At 29.0% G+C, this 24,189-nt stretch overlaps 1 protein-coding gene across 3 annotated transcripts; it reads left to right on the top strand.

The window, feature by feature from the left end:
• The first annotated feature begins 35 nt into the window (after positions 1–35).
• Positions 36–22,988, top strand: sav (scaffold protein salvador). 3 transcript variants are annotated; one of them, XM_016048065.3, is made up of 9 exons: positions 36–149; positions 514–657; positions 2,040–2,412; positions 4,185–4,372; positions 6,793–7,068; positions 8,484–8,919; positions 12,183–12,355; positions 12,624–12,685; positions 14,591–16,040. In XM_016048065.3, the coding sequence occupies exons 2-9, from the start codon at positions 567–569 to the stop codon at positions 14,753–14,755; spliced, it is 1,764 nt and encodes a 587-aa protein (XP_015903551.1). In that variant the 5' UTR covers positions 36–149; positions 514–566; the 3' UTR covers positions 14,756–16,040. The 3 variants fall into 3 exon arrangements, 2 of the variants coding, with proteins under 2 accessions (XP_015903551.1, XP_015903552.1); XM_016048066.3 differs by having other exon boundaries at positions 67–244; positions 14,591–16,046; XR_015433103.1 differs by lacking the exons at positions 12,183–12,355; positions 12,624–12,685; positions 14,591–16,040 and adding an exon at positions 22,965–22,988 and having other exon boundaries at positions 8,484–9,930.
• The last annotated feature ends 1,201 nt before the right edge of the window (positions 22,989–24,189 follow it).

Genomic DNA, 24,189 nt, shown 5'->3' with positions numbered 1-24,189 from the left:
TATGCAAAGAAAAAAATAATTTCCCAAATGCTAAGCCAACATATTTGAAATATTTTAGACGTAACCGTGATTAGAACATTGTTGACGATGTTGCTCTCTTGTTTACAAATTTTGATCAACATACATATATCATATCTCAAATAATGGATGTAAATATACTATTTTGCATAAAAATTCTCATTATTAAAGGACAAAAATTGTGTTATGTTTTTATAAATTAAGGCCTGCCATTAAAGTTATAAATGTAAGCCTTGTAAATGTTTAATGCACTGAAACGTCTGATATGCAATATTATTTATTATCTCGTATAAATGAATGTTTCGAAATTTACAGTGTTGCATTGCATGATATAATTCCTGTTATTTATTTTTGTAAGATTTCGACAAATGCATAATGTTTTTTTCTTTTGATGCCCAGAACTTTTTCTTACTAGTACCAACTTTTTATGCTATCCATTTCTCTGTGCTCATTGAAAAAGATAAATATAAAATATGGAATTCTTCACCTTTTTAGATGCTGTTTCTCACATTTTAGCATGCGCTGATTGTATATAGTGCTTAAATATCATGTTGTCTTCAAAGAAAAAAGATTTAAAATATCTTAGTGATGGTGTTGCTGGAAAATATGTTAAGAAAGACACCCCCCCTGATATTCCAGGTATTTTAATTATATTTTTTCATTATAATTTCCAATATAATGCGTTAATTTAATTTCTTTTGTCTAATGAGAATAATGTTGATAGCTCGCAAACGAGATTATTATACATTAATATCTACTTTAACCTAAGTTTCTTCAAAAAATTGTCTTTTGTAACGATTTCCAAATCGTGATCTGCAGCAGAATAATCAACAAATCTCGACAGCTTCTAGTAGTGGCCAACGAGAAACAAATAAAAGAAAAATTACAAAAAATTACCAACGCGAAGAATGCAATTGGTTATTCATGGTTTTTTTTCCGTGCTTGTTTCATGTGTATTTTTTTAATTTGCAAGTACAAAATCCATTTGACGCTTATGTGATTGTTGTATTTACGACAGATCACTGTGAAAAAATCCTCAACCTTATATTTGCTACAATGTATCATTCTTGTTTGAAACAGATTGGTTATTTCAACACTTATAGAATTGTGAATTTTTGAAAGGAGGTAATTGATTTGTGAAATACAAGAAACTAGAAATTCTAAGTTCATAAACGATAACAAGTTTTAACTAGGACTGGGTGATAAATCGATGCATTGGAAAACATTGATTCTAAGCAATTATTGCCAATCCGATGTTCCAAAGCTTCGGAAATTGTCATTTAGTGTGATGTGTATGATATTTCTAGATGCATCTTTGGCATCGATGTCTACAAGCGCAATGTTGAGCATTGTTCCCAATAGTATATCAATGTTTGAAGCTCGCACACAAAGCATTATCCTCCTTAAGTGTGTAATGATAGCTGTAGCGATGATCATTATCTTTCCCCATCTTTTTTTCATCGTGACTCATCCTTTTACTGACATGAAGGATCTGATTGTACTTGAGAATCGAAGTGTTGTTGTATCACTTAGTTACGGAACGGAGTTCTTTTATTTGTGCGTGTGTTGTTGATTTCTTTACAATCAATCCAGCTGTCTAATGTTTTTTACCGCTACATCCGTGTCTTTAAATATTAAAGATGCACAATTATTTTTTAAAAAATGAAACTTACTAATTACGAATTTACCAAATATAAAACATTAATATACCTGAACATTACAATGCATCAAAATATCGCGATGTTAGCGTGACGATACATCACAATGCCAAAATCTTAACATTGCTTAGTCTTTGTTTTAACTATGAAAGTATTTTCAATGAAATGCTATTCATGATCCAACCTAGGAACTCTTTATTAGAATGTTGGACTTAATAAACTTAAATTTTGTAAAAACCAATTTAAGTCAAAAATTACATTCTTTGCTAATATTTTTGTTATTTTTTTATTTAACACAGAACTTATAAAATAATACTGTTCCTATTTTATAATACCTTATTTATTTATTTATTTTATTTGCAGTTTTAAATGTCTGGACAACAGTTCCAGAACCTCCAACGAAAAGAATTATCTCACTCACACGAAAAAATTCAGATAAAAGCACAAAGGAAACTCCCAGACCTGTTCCTCCCCCTCAACAGATGTCTTTAGCTCAAAAATGTGCTAAAGCATCCCAAAGCCAAATTTCTAATGCTGCAAAAGTAAATACACAAAGTGCCCTAGCAAGTACCAATATAGGTCCATTGCAACGTCCCAGTCCAGTCTTGCAGATAAATCCAAATTTGTCAATCGGTGCTCAACGGGGATTGCCGACACCATCCTTCAATCCAGTTCCTACTCCTCAGCCTTTTACTGGCAAAATATCTCAGGGGAGCAAAATAGAACAACCTTCAAGGTCAGTAAATTTTAGCAATTAAAATCAAAAATGTTTTTAAATATACCTACAGTAAGGAAATTAATGTTTATAAATATATATTTTTTTATTGAATTTTTATATTGTTTGTCTGTATGTTCTTACCATTAAGATTTTTTTTAAAAGCTTGTTAGCAAAGAAAATTGAAAAAAAAAAAACTATTGTGTTCTAAACAAAGCAAAACAAAAAATGCTATATTTATTTTCATTTTTATTTGTTTCTAATACCTATTGATAAAAGGAGAGCCTATAATTTCATCTGTAATTTGGTTATCTTTTTACGAGGGTAGTTACGTGTAAAGTTAATTATTTTGAAACTCTTACTGATATCAGTCATTGAAAATTAAATATTTTGTAAAATAGGTATAGTTGTTATAAAATTGTTTATTAAAATACTTAAGTAACATAATTGTGCAATGGCTTAAGTGGCATACAGCTACAAAAAACAGGTCAGTGCGAAATAAACAACCAACTTATACATTAAATGCTTATCTCCTGAAGATGAAGTTAGGCAATTTTAATAAAACTTTGTCTTGTACCTAGCAAACAGTTAAGTACTAGAAAAAAATCTGTATATTTATTAGATATGTGTTTGCAAAATTGAACCCTGACATGAAGACGAGAAAAATTCTTTATAATATGAAATAACCATTTAATATGATTTTCAATTAGCTATTCCTCTTTTTTAACTTATCATATTAACAAAGACAAATAAAATAATTTTGAACAATCATAATAAATTGTTTTCCCACATCAATGTTTCCTTTGTCTACAATCAATATCAATTACTCATTTGTTTTTATGTTACTCTTGCACAATTCAGCAAAGCTGTCTCAAGTTTAGAGTTTTTCAAGTTTAGCTGTAGAAATTTATGTAAAATAATCGAATTTTTCAATTTAATTGCACTTTAATACTTTTTATATTTATATTATGTTCGAATTAAAATATACTGGTAGTATTTAAATAGTTATTTATTATTTTAAATTTAATAATGCATTGTTTTAACCTTACTTCAGCTGATGTTCTCACGAATGAACTTCCACCAAAATGTTTTAACATTTTCAGGGGATCTCTACGTAGTATTTTGCATACACTCATTAAGTTCTTTTAATTTCTTTTCAAAGAGAAAAATATGTTTGTTAATATTTTTTTCTTTGGTTGAAAATTTCAATTTTTGTTTCACTTATTTTCAGGTATTTAAGTTCATCATATTTAAATTTTGCTATTATAATATTTTGTTTGGGAATTTCAAATGTTTGTCAAACAAAAATCCTTGAATACGCAAAAATCCATTTAGTTAAAATTGGCTATAATTTTTCTTGTAATTTAGTCTTAGCTCTAATATTATGCCAGTTTTCTTTTGATGTCTTAATAAAAGATAAAAAAGGGTTTATTGTCTACTTAAATCAAATAAAACACTACTACTTTTCCTCAATCTGTTAGTTCAAGTATTTTCAACATTTATTTAATAATATTTTGTAAAAATGTATGTAAAATTTAAAATCATGAGTATCACTTATGCATTTTTTTTGTGCACCCATAAATCAGCTATCTATCTTATAATGTCTTATTTTCATTTAGACTGCAGGTGTAATTACATTGAGCTATATTGTTCTATGTTAGCATTTTTTAAAATTTAGTATTATTAATCTCCTTAACGTTAATGGTAATTTAAAATTTCAAAGTGCTTTGTTACTTTATTTTACTATCCATTATAAACACTATATTTTTCTTAATCTAATTTTTTGTTTACAGACTCATTCCCAATACAGCTGAGAGTTTCATGCGTTTAAATACTTTTGGTCACTCCTCTAATGTTGTTGATGCTACATCTCAAGCTCATGCATCTCATTTGCCTCGATATGAATCACACATATATGTCAATCATTATGTTAAAAATTCAAGTTCAGAGAATGATTGCAGAGTTTGTGAAGTAGATAATGGTAAAAACTTTTACTTTTTTTTTTCAATTCTTTGAATTACTAATCATAATTTTAAAATTTGTTGACTATGAATATCAAAGCCCCAATGGCTCAGGGGATAGAGCATTCGCCTTCCAATGAGGTGAACCAGGTTCGAATCCTGGCAATGGGCGGTTGTTACGAATTCCGCATCCGGCTTGCACTGACCACAGTGCTGAAATGTCCTGTGGTAGACCAATCATGGGCTAGAGTCCACTTGCCGTCAGGCTAACCGTGGGAGGTTCTCGTGGTCTTCCTCTCCATGTAACGCAAATGCTGGTTAGCTTCATCAAAAATTCCTCCGCGAAGTCAAATTTCTCCCAATACTCGATCCAGGAGTTCCCTTGTCTTCTGGATTGGGTTCTAAATTGCAAGACTACGGAGTTGAACATTAGTAGTCGTAAACCCATAAAATTGGGTAGGCTGTTCAACGACGGTTATAAAATAAAATTAAATTAATTAGTGCTGAACATAATTTGTGCCACAAAATCAGGTGAAAAAAAAAAACGCATATTTTCTGAATAAATCCATGTGAAGCAAATGCGGATTAGTTCCATCAAAATGTCGTCCACGAAGGCAAATTTCTCCTAATACTTGATCCAGGAGTTCCCTTGTCTTCTGGATTGGGTTCAAAATTAAAGCCTATGGAGTAGAACATTAGTAGTCGTAAACCCAAAAAATATAAAATTTACAAAAAAACATGAATATCAAGTTCTCATATTTCAATTTTTACATTCTGGCAAAAGTTTCTAGATTCTTGTAAAAATTCTAGGCAGTCTTGAGCAAGGTATATTTTATTTTGAAGTGGAATTTTGTGCCTTTAATGTGATAAAATAAAAAGAATTAATGTAAATTCGTATTATTATATACTTTTTAGTAACTTTTAAGTTTGTTAATCTCGAAGTTAAACTTCAATAAGTGTGTGGTACAGTGAAGCCTCCAGGAAATACCACCTCCATGTTGCTACCACCTCAATTTATAACCACTTTTGTGAGCACAGAATTTTTTCCATAGACTTTGTATTGAGGAAAACCTCAAATAGGGACCATTAAGACCTCTCCCAGCGACCGGACAAATATCTTCACCAAGTGCAGAAAAGGTCAAATAAGGAAACGCAAAAAAAAATATCAAAACAAAAAATTTTATAAAACAAATAAGTAGATTAAAATGTATTCTAAATATTTGTGTGTAACTCTTATTTAGAGAATTCGTTTTGCGATGCAACCTCATGTTACTGTCAGAGTGCTCTATCAATGATTTACTTTCAGAGCTTAAAGTTAAATTAGAAAAAAAAGTTATAGAAGAAGCAAGCATCTCAAACAAACCTTTTTTCTTTTCAAAACTAACTCATTTTTATGATTTAAAGTTAAATGCAAACTTAAACAAAAAAAACATAATTGTTTATTCATTTAAAGTATCTTTATCATTCATATTTGGTAAATTTGTGTTTGCACATTATTATATCAGTGAAGATCATTTTTATAGATGCTAAATTTAATTCATAGATTTTTCTTTTCATGACACCAGCAGAAGTGGCATTTCTGTACCAAGAAAATGACAATGACTAAAATTAAATTCGTCAGTGAAAAGTCATTTTCCTTCAGTAATAATTTTGAAGTCAATGCAGGTAACCCCTAAGAGCGGCCAACTACCATTTTACTGTGAAACGGAAAGTGGTTGCTCCCGAGAGGTTTCACTGTATTATAACCTAAACAAGAATTTCTGATTGAGCATCAAAAAGATAACAATAAATCTATAAATAAGAGCGAGCAGTCCAGTAGCGTTCCCAGATAGATTTCCGAAGGAGAGCAGGGCACCTAGACAGGTGAGACAAGTCCATAACCTTGTGGAGGTCACACAATGTACAAAAGGGATCATAAACCACGTTGATGTGGCGCAGATGTTTTTTCAGGCAATCTTGGCCAGTTATCAGACGAAACATGGCAACAGATTTCATCCTAGGCCACTGAGAGACATTGACAATCTGTTTAAGCCATGGTTTATTGGAATTAGGATTTATGAGTTCATCGTGAAAAGAGGTCTTGAATATTTTCTTTATGGGGCATTTGATATTATAGAAAGGGAGTCTAGAATTAAATCTCTGTAGGACAGAGGCTCCCTTTTTTGCCAGAAGATCGGCCGCCTCGTTTCCCTGGATTCCACAGTGGACCGGAATCCACTTGAGAGCCACTCTCTTGTTATTACATACCAATCAATCTTATGAGGATTGATCGGTTTTAGCTGTAATTTATTATTATCTATCAATTTTGATTATTCAAAAAATGATTTTAGCCCATCAACTTAAAAAGTTTTATCATTTAGTATTCCCATAAAAAATTTCTTAAATGAACTTTATAAAGTGTATGAAACCATACTCATTTTTCTTCTCATTTTGACTATAGATGGTATTCCTATTAAAAGTAAAGAAGACAGCAATCCAAATCTGAGATGTGTTACTGTGCCTGCGGCTGTTTCTATAATTGAAGTTCCAGGTCAAAGAAGTGTTGAATCTGAAAATCATCTTCCTGAAATAGCATATAAACAAGATGATAGTATCCAAATCCATTTATATCATCAACAAATTCGAGATCAGTATTCTCCTAACTTTCATCAAACTTCTAATGAACAATTTCACTTGCAACCATCCATAGCTACTCCAAACACTAATATAATATCTCGTAAGTTATTCCCATTTCTCTTCTGTTTCTGTAAGAAAAGCAAATTTGAAAATTTTGCAAATTTTATCTTTATGTGAATCATAATCTTCACTTCATTTTTAAGGCTCTTATTTTTGATTCCAAAAACATTAACAAATTTTGTACTTTCATGTTTAAGTAAAAAATATTTAAAAATTAACTCTCTGATTTTACAGTACTTACACAAAATATTTCCTACCTCATTGGTGCCATTCTTCATTCCCGAGGACTAAAATCAGTATTGAGAGAAATGGACTGAATTCCGACCAGCAATTAATATATTTGCATACATTTTTTTTTTAATTAAGTTTTTTAAAAATAAATAACTAAAAAGTTCCATTTTACTTTAAAAAATGTAGAAAAAAATTCTGTTAAAATAAATGGAAAAAAAAATTGTTTTTTTTTTTTTTTTAAATAATTGTTGTAAGTGATCAAATAATGATGTCTTACTACCACGAAAAGTGGAACTGAGAACTTGAAATCTTGTGTACACAAAATTTGGATTGTTCGATCTGAATCTGCTTGAGTTTGTAATTTTTTACCGACATTTTGATGTGTTGGGCAAAGCTAAATTATGATTAGAAAAAGAAAACACAAGATTAACTGCTATTTTTGTTTTGTTTGCTGTAAAAATTAATTAATAAAATGAAGAAAAATAAATGTGTTTTTTTTAAAAAAAATCCTAGTCGTTATTATAATATGTGGGCCATTCTCATAGAAAGTGAGCTGTAAATTTCTGAAAAATTCTGATTACTATTGCTAGGCTATGCTAATTGGTCAAAAAATAAGTTCAGTCTTGAAATCTTTTTAAAGTAGTACTCAAGATTTACTAATAGAAATGCTCCAACAAGGCAGCAGGTGCTGCCAATTATTACAACATCTGCAAATTAGTTTTCATTAAAGTTGTTTTTTATTTTTTTAAAAATAAACAAATTGGTATAACTGCTGCCACTACTTTTTAAAACCATTCTAAACTTGTTTCTAAAAATTGAGAGAACACCTTAAAGAACAAAAAGTCAAGATTTTTTTTTTTTTATTGTTACTTGACTGCAGACTAATTTTTAAATTAACCTTAAATTTAAACATTATAAAGTATTTATGTAAAAGAGATCTTATATTTTGAAATTTTACAACTTAGATTTTAGATTAAGCTAAATTTTTACAATAATAGTATCTGCCTGACTACGTTGAGATCACAAACAAATTTGGATTTATGCAGATAGTGCAGCAGATTCACTTAGTGAATTCTGCTACTGAGTTTAGCACTAATAGAAAATAATTACTTACATTGAAGCACTTCTCAATTGTTCTGAATGATTTTAAATGTGGGCAACTCAGCATTATATTTTAATGCATCTAAAATGTACTTATTATGCCTATTTCTATTTTCTTTTTAGAAAAAATGTATAATCATACATATCAAAACGTACCAGACAATGCTTCACAGCTTGCATATTCAGCCGCATTTGTTACGACTTCAAGAGTACCCCAGTCACTTGCTAGCAGTAGCAACATTCAACATTCTTCAATGGCTGTATTGCCTATGCATGCAAATCTCTCAGCTGTAGAGAGTCACCAGCAAGCGATTCCAAACCCTGTTGCTGCCTCATCTTCAGTGTCTGTCCTTCCCTCTAGTGCAGGAGCCTGCTATTCTACTCCTAATGAATTGCCTTTACCTCCTGGTTGGTCTGTTGATTATACAATGAGAGGTAGAAAGTATTATGTTGATCATAATACGAAGACAACACATTGGAGTCATCCTCTTGAAAAAGAAGGCTTGCCTACTGGGTGGGAACGAATTGAATCTCCTGATAATGGTGTTTACTATGTCAAGTATGTATCTAATTTCTTTAATATTCTGCTTACAATACCTATTAAAACAAAGTTAAGTTTAAGTTAAAGATCTTGTTTGAAAACCTTGGATAGGGCTCATAATAGCCACCTAATCTGCCCCTAGGATAAAATATGCCCCATTAAAGTTTCAGTTCATTTTTTTAAACTAACAAAAACTTCCCTACTTATATATATTTGTGGTGTTACGGTTAGGCTGTTCACCTAAGAGGGCCCAAGATCAAATCCCAGCTGGGAGGATAGTACGAGCTTATATGCAATTATGGGTTACACCATAATTGCATATAAGCTCGGAAGTTTTTGTTAGTTTAAAAGTTAATAAACAGTAACTTTAATGGGACCTATTTTACCCAAGGGGCAGACTTGAAGGCTAATTTGTACCCTATCCAGGGCAAGGCTTAACTTTGTTTTAGTAAGAATTTTTGAGATGCATATTTCCCATGTTAGAGTGATACAAAGTTTGCTACTAATAAAATCACAACAATGTAAAGTCATCTGCTTTTAAATATCAAATCAGCAAGGAATTATTACAATATCAAAACATGCTAAGACCATTCGTTATTAAAATCATGATTTCTTTCTGTTTTATAAAATTGAATTTTATTGGGCATGTGTTTAAAATAATTAAAAACTTTGCTTTTTGTTATGGGCAATTGGAATTTTGGATTTTCTGAAGTTTTGAAAGCATATAAATAACAAATTTCATTGTGCCCCCTACCAACTAAAAGAATTAAGTAACAGACATAAATTTCACTTCTTAAGGAAATGGAAGTTTGTGAATAAAAAAATTATTATGCATGGATTGTAAAGGAATTCAAATGAAAACTTTATGAAAAGTTCTAGAGGAATTATGAAAAGTTCTAGAATACCTATCATCATTCAGTGCTAAGGATAATCTCTTATTCAATAAGGTAAATTTATCTTCAAAAGATATTTGAAAAACGTTTGTTATATCAAAATGAACTTAAGAGCAAAGAAAAGGAAATATTGAAAGTTTACAATAACTGTTATAACTTTCAAACCACATTGAATTTTAAATTTTCATAATCAAACAAATGTATTAATATTTTAAAATCCTTCTGTAAATGAAAAGAAATCTAGATTTAGATAATATTAAATTAAAATATCAAATATAGATTCAGTAAAAATAAAATATAAGTCTTAATCATCAATTTAGCTTCAAATGTATTTGTGAAGTTTGAAAATCGTGTTTTTCTTCCTAAGTTTAGACATTCTAGTTTATAAAATCAGCCACTTATAAAATGAAATATTCTCAGCATAGATGTGATTTTAATAAGCCGTGGGCACTGTAGTTGTAATTTGAATAAGTGTAACTATGATTATTTACATTTTTCTATAGTATATGATCAAAGGGGTAACAGCATGAAGCAAAAGGAGTCATCCAGTGAATGACTACAGACTTTAAAATTTTAAATACAGACTTTAAATCTATTAATGTTTTTTATTATATAATTAAATTTTTTCACTTAGTAATATTTTAGCTCTTGGAAAATATTTTATGTAGACTATGATTTTCTGGTAAATTAAATGATGAAGTTTTAAAACATTACAATACTTAAGAGAAAATTCAGCAATAAAATTAAAATGTTATTTACATTAAAAAGAAATATATATATACAGTGAAACCTCCGTTAAGCGGACATTCATGGGACCAAAAAATTTGTCCGTTTATGAGAGTTGTCCGTTTACGAGAAGGGTACTCTAATAACGAAATTTAACACCGAAAATTGTTCTTGGAATATTCTCAAAGATGTAGAAATAATTAAATAATATCTACAAGGATACTGTAAATATCTACAAGAATATTTATTTAAACAATAAGAAAGATAAAAAAGAATATATAAAGAAGTTTGATATAAATACATAATTCTGGAAGTAGCTACAGATAAATAAATATAATTTTCCTATTAGCATAGATACTCAAGTTAGACATATGATACCAAATAGGAGCGTACTGTCCTCATTCCGTTTCAATTATTAGGTTCTCATCCCCTTACACCTACTTATCATTTGATAGGGAACATGGTTAATACCTTCTTGGAAAATAAACCTCCCATGATTCACAGAAGAAAAAGTAATGCATACCTGTAAGTCATGAGGACCTATGGAGATGATTATTCACAATTGATCAGCTATCAAGTGTCTGAATAAATGTTTCATTTATATAAACACCTCAAAGATTATACTTCTGTTCTCTTTTTTTTTACCCCAGTTGTGTTAAATACAGTTTTCAAATTGATAAGAAAATTAAATAAATTTTCAATAGGGAAGAAGCATTGAGAGAAGTCATTTCAACTTGAGAGGTCTCATAACCTGTGTGGTCCAGATGAAAAGATCAAAAGATGCTGATGTCAGAATTATTTCAGGAGTGCAGTACCATTTTCTCTCCTTTCTTTACAAAGATAAGGCAAGGTGACTGGAGAAAGATTGATTTTTCGATGGTGAAATAGCTTAACAATATTTTTAGTTATGGATAAGGCAAAAAGTTTTATTTACATGCTTTAAAAATGGTGAAAAGTTGCATTTTTTTAGCTTGCAATTTATTTAGAAAAAGTAGTGTCCGGTTTGTAGAGATAAAAAACAACGTTTCAGGATTAAAATGACTGTCCGCGTCCGGTTACGGGAGTGTCCGCTTTGCGGAGAATGTACATAATGGTTTATTCATAGAAGATTCCCGGGGAATTAAAAATATGTCCGTATTGAGAGGCGTCCGTTTTGCAGGAGTGTCCATAACAGGAGGTTTCACTGTATATATATCCAACCAGAAATACAGATATTTAATTGAAAATAATTTTATGATCACATAGTAATATCTGTATATATTTATATAAAAAATTAATTTTATCTATGGATTTTAATTTAAATAAATATCATGCAGATGTTTTTTTTTTTTTATAATAATAGATTTTTTATCAATAGATCTTTTTATTATTTTTATTTATTTATTTATTTTGGCTTCCAATGCCTGCATTTGTTTCAGGGGCATCTAAACGAGAAATTTACCCCCAGACATCCACGTATCTCTGCTTACTTCTGTGTCATAAAAAAATTGTAGAAGATAATTGAAGTGTGTTTCTAAACTCAGATAAAATCAGTGTAATTATTGCAGAAATTTCTGTGTGATTTTGTGTGTATAAGAAAAAATATCTTTCTAAAGTAACATGTGATCATAGTTGTTTGAATATTTATGCAATTATCTTATAATGCATTTTATTTTTCTGTAGCCATATAACAAAATTAGCTCAATATGAGCATCCATGTGCCCCTCAATATGGTCATAATAGTGCCATTATATATCAAGCTTCTTTGCTGAACCAGAATCGCTATCCACCTCCCCGGCATACAAATTTTCATCAGCATAATGTGATAGTTCCTGCAAATCCTTATCTTACTGAAGGTAAATAGTAGTTTTACTCTATATAAAGTACGTTCTACACTCTATCTGTTATACAGTATACAGTGTATACATCTTGTATACACTGTAATGTACACATCTATATATACATCTGTATATAATGTATACATCTTTTATACAGTATTATTTCTTAATTTGTAATATCTTTTTGTGTTTTTAAAATAATATAATTCAATAGCTTATACTTTAATTGGCTTTTATTTATTATAAATCTGTTATTTAATATTAATTCTTTTTGTGTATTTTACAGAAATTCCACATTGGTTATATGTGTATTCAAAGGCGCCATCAGAATTCGATTACAAGTTAAAAGTAAATATAATTTTTATTCAATTTATTTTCTTGCACAAACCACAAAATTTTAATGAGTAGCATTAGATATTTTGTAATTGTTATTCTTAGTTTTTTTTTAATTGATATAATGTTTTGCCATATTTTTCCCCCTATTTTATTATTACTCCAACAAAGTAAGTAATATTTTTTTGTATAAAAAAAATAGGAACTTTATGAAAATTAAATTTTGTAAAATGTATCTAAAGATATTTTGTGTTTAGTTTACATTTCTTTTAAATTTAAAGTATTGGTAAATTTAAAGTATGTGTAATTATTACTTTAATCTTCATTTAAAATATGTGATACTAATGTTATTCATCATCATCAATGACTTGACAGCCCAGTGTGAGCCTTGGTCTTCTCAAGAAATTTTTTCCAGTCTAACCTTTTTTTCTGCTAGCGTTTTCCAGTTTTTAGTTTTTAAGACCAAAATGTATTTTTCTAGGCCATCTATCTATCTCAAATTCTCGTTTGCCAACTAGTCTGGCATTGAAAACTCATTTTGTGAAACGGTCTTCATCCATTCCGATCATGTGGCCTGTCCATTTTATTCTTTGTCGTTTAATGAAGTTAATAATGTCAGGTTCATTATATGAGTAATAAAGCTCTAAATTTGTTCTTCAAAGCCACACACCATTTTTTTTTTTAATTCCTCCAAAAATAATTTTCAAGACGTTTCTCTCATAGATACACAACGCAACCTCACCCGTGCAAGATACGGTCCAGGTTTCACAAGCACATGTTAAAATTGATCTTAAATGAGATTTATATAGTAAAACTTTTGTTTTTCTATGAATTAGATTTTAAGTGTTTTCGAATGTCATTGAAACATTTATTGGCTGTAGTCAGAACCGGATTCTACCTTTCGTAGGCCCTAGGCACAGAGCCGGATTATACCTTTCGTAGGCCCTAGGCATAGCCGTTTTTGGGCCCTCACCTCCTTCCCCCTCTCCTCTCCTCTTTTCCAAATATATGCTGAAATTTTCTTGCATATTTTTTTTTTACACTTTTATTAATATGGATTTTAATTTACGAATTTGTTTATCGAACTTTATCTGCAATACCGACAAGTGTAATGCATAAAGTAAGAGAAAAAAGAAAGGTACTCCTAACTTTAAAGAGAAAAAAAAATGGTAGAAATATAACATTTAAAAGAATAAAAAATTTACAAGTTTAGACAAGAAAAACAAGTTTAAAAAATACAAAATTCTCATATTTATTTTTTAAAAATAATTGCAATTTCTAAATTAACTTATATAAACAAAACCAATGATTAAATAACGCAATATATTTCATACCTAATTAAACGGGGGGGGGGGGACAATAAAATAAAAGGAAAACTTATTAATCTAAATCAAAACACTTGAAAATTATCGAACCGAAACGATAGTTAAAAAAGGCACTAGCATAAATATTAAAACCCGGAACAAGGCAAGATCAACGGAATTTTAAAAAAAAAAAAAAAACCTAATGATAAAATTTATGAATAAAAAGAATTTATTGAGTGCGAAATTTATCGTGAAAAGAAAAAAAAATCAAACGGAATGGAATCAGAAAAACTAAACTGTTTTTCTGATTCCACTACGTTTGATTTTTTTTTTTCGTAGGCCCCTGAATTTCGTAGGCCCTAGGAACGTACCTAGTGTGCCTATAGGTTAATCCGGCCCTGGCTGTAGTGATTCTTTTTTGTATTTCTATTGTAATATTGTTCCTGTTGTTGTACTAATGTTAATATTAGTCTGTGTAAAATAGAAAATTTTGTTCTGAAAATATGATAGGTATTTTTGTAAAAAAAATTTTGTTTAAACATTTGTATAAAGTTTGTGAAAAGTTGTGTGAAAAGTTTGAGATTTCATTATATCTTATTTATTTATTTATTTTTAGTGGAATCTCTTCAAACTTCCTGAATTAGATTGTTACCAAGCAATGTTAAATCGTCTCTATAGACAAGAACTGGAAAATATTGTGATGAACTATGAAGCGTATCGCTTAGCACTTTTCAAAGAAATGGAAAGATGTCTAAACGAAAAAAGTGAAAGAAAATCTTAGCAATTTTAAAATATATATATTTAATAATATTAGCAGAATTTTTTTGTTTTATTTTCTTATCTATTATTACTAAATTCTTTTATCCAAATTCCAGTGTTATGTAGTGATAACTGCATCTCTTAAAGGACAAAAGCCACTGCGAGTTGAGCTTAAATTTCGATTCCGAAGGTTGTATTTTCTGCTATACTTTTTTGAAAGGAAAAATTTGGCAAGCTATTTTTATATTGGGACTAAACTTGCTGATTCATTGTTACCAAATTATAAATAGTCAAATTGTTATTAAATCTTCAATAACAACTGTATTTTTGCTACAATCATAAGAGATTAGAAATTATTTTTAAAAACAGCCTAAAAGTTTATATTTTTATAATATTTACAAAGCAAACAAATTAAGAATATAAAACATGTACGAGAAGATTTACTGAGAAATTTTTAACTGAGAATAGAATTTGAAGAAACGAAACTTTTTCAGTTTTTGAGAGAAATGAAAAGTATTCTTTGTTTTTATTGTTTAAAATAGCTCCACTTAACTATTTACAATGTCAGATAGTAAAATTTTTGCAAAATTTTTCATTCCTACTTATTTTAAGAAAATGTTATATAAAGTAACAATGTATTTTACTATGCTAACTGAATTGTTAGTAGTAATTTCCCAGAATTGCATAATTTTTCTTATTTGTTTATTTTTTTCCAAAAATGCATATTTGCTGTTTAATGCATGCTGTAATCAGTATGTTTACAACACATCTTTGTTTGAATTCTTAGATACTATTCCAAACATTAGACATTTGTAAATCAGAAGATGCTTATATTTTTTTCTTATGTATAAAAAGTTTTGTTTCCATTATAAATTTTGATTGTAATTTTTTTAATGAAACAAAGTGCAAATATCTGAATTAGTAAAAGCAGTTTTTTTTTTTTTTTTAATCCTCGTGTTTATGAAATGTCACTGTGATAAAGCAGTTTTATTTGTTATTTTTCTAATTAAGTTAGAAAAATTAGTTAAGAAGTAACAAACCCTGAAATATATTCATTATTTTAACTCATTAAAGGCCAATATTCTCAGCTGTCCCCTCCCCCCAAATAGGTGAGAATTGGTTACTCATTTATTTTGTTTATCTTAAGAAAATAAAGACATTCACCATAATACTGTTATGATATAAATGTTTATATTTTGATCTACAAAATTTTAAAACTAAAGTAGTTGCTAACATTATAAAATATCAATATATTCTAGGAATAAATTTACTACTATTTTTTGCATCATAGCAAAATGCTGTCCTTTCCCAACTGTTTAAAATAGGCGTGTTCCAAGATTTTTAGTTTATAGTTAATTTGGAAGAAATTAACTATTTTGGCTAAATTTTGAAGAATTTTATTTTAAGTTAATTTTAAAAACAATGTTTCTGTTTTTTATTGAATGTTTAAATAATTTTACTCAACTAATAATTTTTAAATATATAACTCAATTAAAATATAATAAGCACATTTGTAACTTTATAAATTTATTTTTATTCTCTTACCTTATGTATTGGAATTTAATTAATTAAGATGTAAATTGTGTATAATAATTTACATCTTATACAATTGTGTAGTATAAGTTTATTTGGAAAGTGGTATAATTTTGATGCTTTTATGAGTTTGTGTTTGAATGAATTTAAAAATATTGGCGAAGGTTAATTAATTTGGGTGATGCTTTTAACTGTAATTTGGTTAAATATCAAAATTAAATAATAATTCTTAGTAAAATAATCAAATAAATAAATAAGAAATCTTTTAGCTTCAAATGGACTTATTACATTTTCAAAAATAGGGTCTCCTATACTGTTGTGTATATAAAGTGTGATATATAACTGGTGTGTCATTTTCTTGGTATGTTTTAATTATTCAACGTTAATTCGAAACATTTTTACTGTAGACGTGTATAAAAAGTTTCCTAAATTAAAACTTTTTTTTTCCATCACTTTTGAAGCAGTTGAGATGAATATGGTCTATGGATACTCCCCATCATTTGTATGAACATTGATTAGCTAATTTAATTTTGTAAATAATTGAAGTATTGTAATTGGTGTGATAAAATATTCATGTGTAAATTAAAATTAGGATTTTTATTTTTTAGATTGATAGTAATTTATATATTTTTCAAAAAAATATCTTACCAAATTAATTTTAATGCTTGTGCATGATGAATTTTATGCCTATGCACAAAAATTATTTTGGTAACCATATCATTTGCTGTAATCCAAAATCATCCACTAGACTAGAAATCTAGGTGGCTTTCTTTAATAGCGACTTTACCAATGAATCTCAAATCTATTAACCACTGCTCTAGAAATAATTATTGTACCAGTGCATATGAAAAATAAATTAAAGTTGAACAGCTTATTACTTTGGATGTTCTAAAAATTATTGCCAATTTGGAAAGTCGATTAAATATAAATGGAAGGAGATAAAAATATATGATTTCCTTTGTGCTGATTAGGAAAATGAGGAATTTATTCTAGCCATGTTTTAAAATTCATTGCAAAGTTCATCAACAGATAACGCTGCTAATTTTATTTTATTATTACCTGGTTTTTGAACAGCTGACCCAATTCTGAGTTTACGACTATTAAAATTAAACTCCATAGCCTTATAATCTTGATTCCAATTCAGTAGACAAGGAAAAACCTGCATTAAACATTGGGACAAACTAGTCTTTGTGGAGAACTTTTTGATGGAACTAACCTGTATTTGCATTCTATGAGGAGGAAAACCGTGAAAACTCCCCACGGTGGGCAAAGGAATTCTAACCCATTATCTGTTTACTACGAAAGATATTTTATGTGAGCCAGGAGCTGAATTCATATCAACCAGCCATTCCTGGGATTTGAACCTGGGTCACTTCATTGAGAACCATATGCTTTATCACCTAAAACACTAATAATTATCATGTGGCCCTGCTAACAGAATCTCTGCAGTAGGCACTGTAAATCAGCACAGCAACTGCAGATTATTTTTCTCATTTTAATAAAAAATTATGACTAAAAAATTGAGAAGTTTAAATATTGAAAATGAGTAAAGATTATGTTGGGAAAAAATCAGAAAGGATCTACTTTAAGTGCAGCAAGGGAGGATTAGTCATTTTGCGCACGCAAATTTTTTCTCAATTGACTAGATTTTCTGAAAAAGTCCGAAACTTATCTGCAGATATGTAAGAAAATTTATTGACTCTTACAAAATTTGATTGAATTGATAATTTCAATTCATTTTAATAACACTAACACATATTATTATTTATTTATTTTTTGGATTAACTGGAACTTTTTTAAAATAAAATAATAATAAACAAGAAAATTTGAAAACTTATTCATTTCCAAAAATTGTGGTTATTTGGTTACAGGCTCTTTAACAATTGATTACTTCTTGAAATTTAATAAGTATTTTTTAAAAAACGTGTTAATGTTATTATGAGAAATTTGAATTACTATAAAATAATTTATTTGTAGGTTAAAATAAATTACATTAAAGTAATTTGTATTCATAGTGCTTGCTTTTTACTTTTGCATATTTAGCTTTACCCATGTTAGATAAGCTCAATTTTTAAACTGATAAGTTTTTGACTGACTGTTTTGGGGTCGCAGACGATTTTGAATCATACCAGATTGTTCTATAAATTATGCTGACAGGATGTCGCAAAGTTTAAAGACAAAATTGACACACACCAGTGCAAATATCTCACTAACATGCTATCATCTGTTACCTAATTTTAAAACTTGGGGTGAACAAATTCTATGATTTTCTTAGCAAAATTATGCTTGTAAACTACATTTTTCTCGTTCCATTTTTCTTTAATTGATTTTTTTAATCATCTTCTATTTTTGGAGGCAATAAGTTCTTTATTAGATTCAAGAAATTATTTTAACACTTGAGATACTAGCAATTTCAAATGCTTTATACTTGCTGCCAGACGGATTATTAAACTATTTGAAATGTAAGAGCATTTCAGCAAATTTTTGAACACAAAAATTTCTTTTTAAATGCTAACTTTTTTTAATGACACGAACAAATGAAGTGAAAAAAAAATAAAGCATTTTATTAATTTTATGTTATGTTCAAATAATTTATTATTGTGCAGTGCTGGTTCAAACAGTTTTACTTTATTTACATATTTAATTTTATTAAAAAAAAATAATATAAATACTATAGGAACTGACAAAATGTATATAACTCATACTGTTCTAACAAGTAAATCCTTAATGCTGTGCCAAAATTTATATGTGTGTAAGGTAGATCTTGTATTTGTGATACTTTTGTTAGGTACTTTCTGTGTCATATAAAATGTCTTTCATTGTAGCTTTTTAATTACTTAAGACACTACTGTGTATAATAAGTTCTGTATATCCTGTAAATTAAAGCTGCATATATATATATATAGCTACTTAACCTACGAAACCTATTTAAATGATTCATATTTCTTTACAGTCTTTGTCAAGATTTCTCTGCATTCTTTTCACATTAGAATGTTCTATTTTTCTCACCCAGATAACTTTACACACTTCACTTTTAGCAGAAGTGGTAGCCACGATGTTCAAACAAAACTACGCCAGCAGTAATGAAACGATAAAAATTGCAACTTGCAGATTCCTTTTGTAAAACTTCGTAAATTAACAAAATGTTTATTGATGAGGTTTACTCACGTTAATTTGTTAATTGAGGTTAATTTGTTACTCGCGTAAAATGATCAGTTCTTTATTTTACAAAAAATATTTTTTAATAAGGTTTTAGGTATTACTGAATTAAGGCAGTATATTATTGAAAATGAAGGGAAAAGAATCAACTTTGGAATTGATTTGGTTAGAAGAATTATTCGGATGTAGGTGATTCTAATTATGAAAGTTTTACCGTGTATTTGCATTCTTAGTTATGCAATTAACAATGATCATAAAATAAATACTACAGTATAACCTTGATTGTCTGCACCACTTTAATCTGGAAACAATGTTAAATTTCTTTTTTAAGAGTGCTCTTAGTTCTCTTTCTTTTTTACTCAATAAACTGTCATAATTCTGTTCCACAATAAGTTCTTTTCTTTTTGCCATCTGAAGTGAATTTTATTGCTGCCAAAATTATAAGTACTGCCCCCTCATACTTATAACCAAACAAAGTCAGGATAAATAAATTTGTTTAATTTAACGTTAATTAATTAGTCTATTAAAAGTTAAAGTTAAATACTATATGGCACCATTATTGAAATAACCTTAACCTTCTTGAAAATCGAATAAAATAGGTTATAAAAAGTATTCCGAATATTTTGATTATCCAAATTAGGTTGGGTCCCAATTAAATATCTGTAATTGCTGCAATTGCAATCTTGATAAGGGATAATAATGCAACATGATTATCGTACTGGGAGAATTACTGTAATGAATGAATATAATGATAAGCATAAGTAGCAATCTATTTTGTCAAAAAAAAATTTTTTTAACCATATTTTTGAATTTTTTTTTGCTATTTATTACATATCAAATTATCGTTTGATGAAACCTAAAAATTATTTTTGTAACAAATATGTATGATTATGTATAATAAATTTGTTTTCTGTTGCAATGTTTGTATTTTAATTTATCCTTTTGAGCAAAAGAGAAAAACTCTGTAGACTGTACGTGCTGCATATCATATTAATACTGCTGCATATGATCAGACATGTGAATTTTCAGTATTTTTACTGAATTCAGTATTTTTTATTAGTGCTTTCAATTTATTTTCGTGTAATTGTGCATTAATCTCTCGAAATATGCTGAAAAATCGGCATCTTTTTTTCTAGTTCAGTATTTTTCATTCTGATTGGGTCAAATATCTGTATGATATTGATACATATTTTGTTTTAAAAAAAATTTCAACAAAATATTGATTTTCTTCCTTAACAACTAGCATAATGCAAACTCAAATTTAATTCTTTACGTTTGTTTTAATATATTAAGGTGATTTGACGCAGCTGTTATTAAATTTGCATCTAAGGTGATGGGAAAAACATCATTATATTGAAATCACAAAGTTATATTGAAATGATTTCCTGTTATTGTGACGTTTCAAGAGAAAGGGAAGGATCAAACAGCATGAGGAAACATGTGTTAATTCCCTCTTGGGCATCATTGTTATCTTTAAATTTCCTCAAAATCCTTTGCTGCAAAATAACTTGGACCCTCATTTGACCAATATTCGCGAATTTTGACTCAATAAGGATTTTAAGGGTCATTATTTTCCGATACTGGACCTATATAAAATTGTTCGATTCACCACATATTTTGCAACCAATATCAGCCCTATGTAGAATTGCCAGATTCACTCAATACCCTAGCAACAATTTTACTTCGGCCCCAGTTGGACTCAATATGGGTCCCAAATGAACAAACACCGAAGGACCAATATTCGGATGTCTATATTTTTTAATATTGGTCCTATATCGGCCCAAATTATTTTCCTGCTAATGTATTTTATAATCATTATTCACCCAATATTAAAAAATCTAGAGATCCCAATATTGATCCTTCGGTGCATGTTCATAGAGGACCCACATTGAGCAAAATTGTGGCTGAGTTAAAAATGTCTTCAGATATTGTATAGAGTGCAAACAGTAAGTTTTGTCTTGTAAACTTTTAGTGGTTGCGTCCGTTGAAAGAACACTATGTGCAGAAAAAAGAAAAATAACAAAAAGAGTCCAAATATCGTCATTAGGAATATGATCTAAATTTACAACACTTGTTCGTTGATAATGGAAAGTATTGTCAAAGAATATATTGAAAAACTTTAGAACAAATACTTAAATGAGTAATCATCGCTTGCAATATAGACTTCACATCTGCCAGATGTAGTGAATCACACAGACTAAGATCCTTGACATTTCACGGTCGCGATTGTAATTCATAGGACAAAGTTTTCATGTAATTTAATTGGTTTCTCGTAAATGATGCTTTTTATATGTCCCTAGAGAGAAAACTACCCAGGTGGAACATATTTGGAAAAACAAGAGGTAGGTCCGTCATATTCATTCTGTCAGAACATAGAAGAGTTGGTATATTTCGACATCTCTCTTCGTTTCAAACGTCAGAATCCCCTCTGTCATGTGCTCCCTCTCTTTCTGTGATTTTGGCGGCAAAAAGGCGTCACGTGAGAGCTGAGATGAGTTCCCTTATCTTGTAGTTTCGCGTTTTGTACTTATATAGACAATGTAAAGTTTCAGGAGCGCTAAGATTAGCGGAACAGTAATATATTGGAACATCAACAAGAATTCTGTGATTGGATTAAAAATTGTTTTAAAATTCAAATTTTTTAACGTGTAGGTAAAATTATTTACTTTTTTCAAAAATAAGAACATTTTAATTTTTGAGTGGTCTTAGAAACGGTAAAAATGCATCGTTTGATAAAACTTTTTATAATTTAACTCTGCAATTTATAGAATCATCAGAAGTTATTTTGTATTAATTATAATATATTTTTTTATTGATTTATCGAAATATAAAAAAGCACGCGTTTAAATATTAATCTAACATACATTTTACAATAGTACTGCATCTTGTAAAATCATGGTTATCTTTTCTGGCATTTAAAATATTTGAAAACATTTACAAGAAACGATTTTAAACATCTCGAGGAGTCAAAAAGAGCTGCATCACCTTAAGAATCCTCTTAACTCCTTTAAACTTATTAACTTGACTACTTTATCAACCTTTATTAAATAAAGTAGTTCAAAGCAAGCTGCTGAAATGATAAAATATAGAAGAATTTATTCTTTTAAAAGCATTATAAAGAGTAAAAAATGAACGTAAATAAGCGAAGAAGAAACGAAACAACATTGTCGCCAAAACTTCGCCAACTACATTTTAGCACTAAGATTTAAAAAAAAAAAATTATCAATTATGAATAATTCTATGTAATCATTACTTTATTTGTGTTCTTATCAGTTTTTGTAAGATAATTTTAAGGGTATAAATTTTAGCCAATGAATAGAATAAAATAATCTGCATTGACATGATTTTTTAAGGAAAAGAACAATATTCTAAAAGTTTATTTATATAATAAAGAAAAATAATTCCAAAAAAAGGATAAATTAACCTACCTATGACGCGGACAGTGTTTTGAAAATAAAAATACTAACACACAGGTATTAGAATACATAATAGTAACACAATGCAAAATGGATATTTCCTTCTGTTACCTACCACTTTAGCTTTGAAAAAGTACTCTGCGTTGACTTCAGTTCCAAATAGTAATATTTTCTGGTAGACAGAATCATTTTATTTCTCGAAAATAAATGATATTAATGAACTTTTCCTACCACTTGCTATATGCAATATGCTACCACTTTTTACATTTTTGAAAAAAAAGGAACCGCCCTTTCGAACATTTCAGGAACGATGGTATAAAAACTGAGCTACATAGTTTTAACAATACTATAGACCACTAGAGTTTTAACATATCTTTAATTTATTTATACTTATAACTACACATTTGCATATATTTGAACTACATCGTTTTCAATCAACCTCATTCGCCTAACGCTCTGTAGCGTGGAAGCAGCTGGTTCGATCCGCGAAGTTTGAATATATTTTTGATGTCTTTCTTTCTTCAACCTGTGATATCCGTTCTTCTACTTGACAAGGACAAATAAGCCTCTCTGAACGTTTGCTGTTGCTTTTCTAATCAAATCAATTATTGAAAAGGATAATAGTTTTTCATACTTTTTCACAGAGGCCACAATGTTTAAAGTGGTAGAAAAATAATTAAAATAATCATAATTTGTTTAATTTTGATAAAACATTCAGTGCCCAATTCATTGGTTTAAACTGATTCTATATGGTTGTGGTCAAAGGCATTGTGAATCTAATTTACTAAACCAAAAATTAAATTGTGAAAGATGAAAATTACTAACCTTTTAAATATTACTTTTTATTGAAATTTAAATATTATTTTTAATGTTAAAAATCTCCCGTTTAAAAGGGGAGAAGTTACTATTTTTTTTTTATATAATCGTCTATTATAATCGGTTAAAATAGTGCTACAACTGTTATGTTCTGTTGGATGAAATCACTGTTCTTTGATTTTAGGCATAAGGTTTCAGCGAACGTATAAACCCATTAACCCTTTCCCGCCTACTGTCACGTATATGTGACAGTATGAAACGTTCTCAATCAGACTATAAAAGTTAAAACGGGTAGCCAAACTATTTCTTTAGTAGTTCATTTGTAGGCGGGGTCATAATAGCTTGATTTATTTAATTCGATGACGGGTACGTTGCGTCACAAACTTATTCCCCCCAAAATGATCAAAAGGCATTGTAAGGAGTGTTACAAAGGAACACCTATTACAAAATGATGGTCAACACCTAACGCCCACCTAACACGCTCAAAATGTTTCCTCCACAGAGTTTCAGAGGCTATAGGGTTATCCTTTTT

This window comes from Parasteatoda tepidariorum, chromosome 4, assembly GCF_982258835.1.
Source record: "Parasteatoda tepidariorum strain Cologne lab strain chromosome 4, Ptep-v5.0, whole genome shotgun sequence".
NCBI classification, from domain to species: Eukaryota; Metazoa; Arthropoda; class Arachnida; order Araneae; family Theridiidae; genus Parasteatoda; species Parasteatoda tepidariorum.
This window is presented reverse-complemented; position numbering and strand designations above follow the sequence as displayed.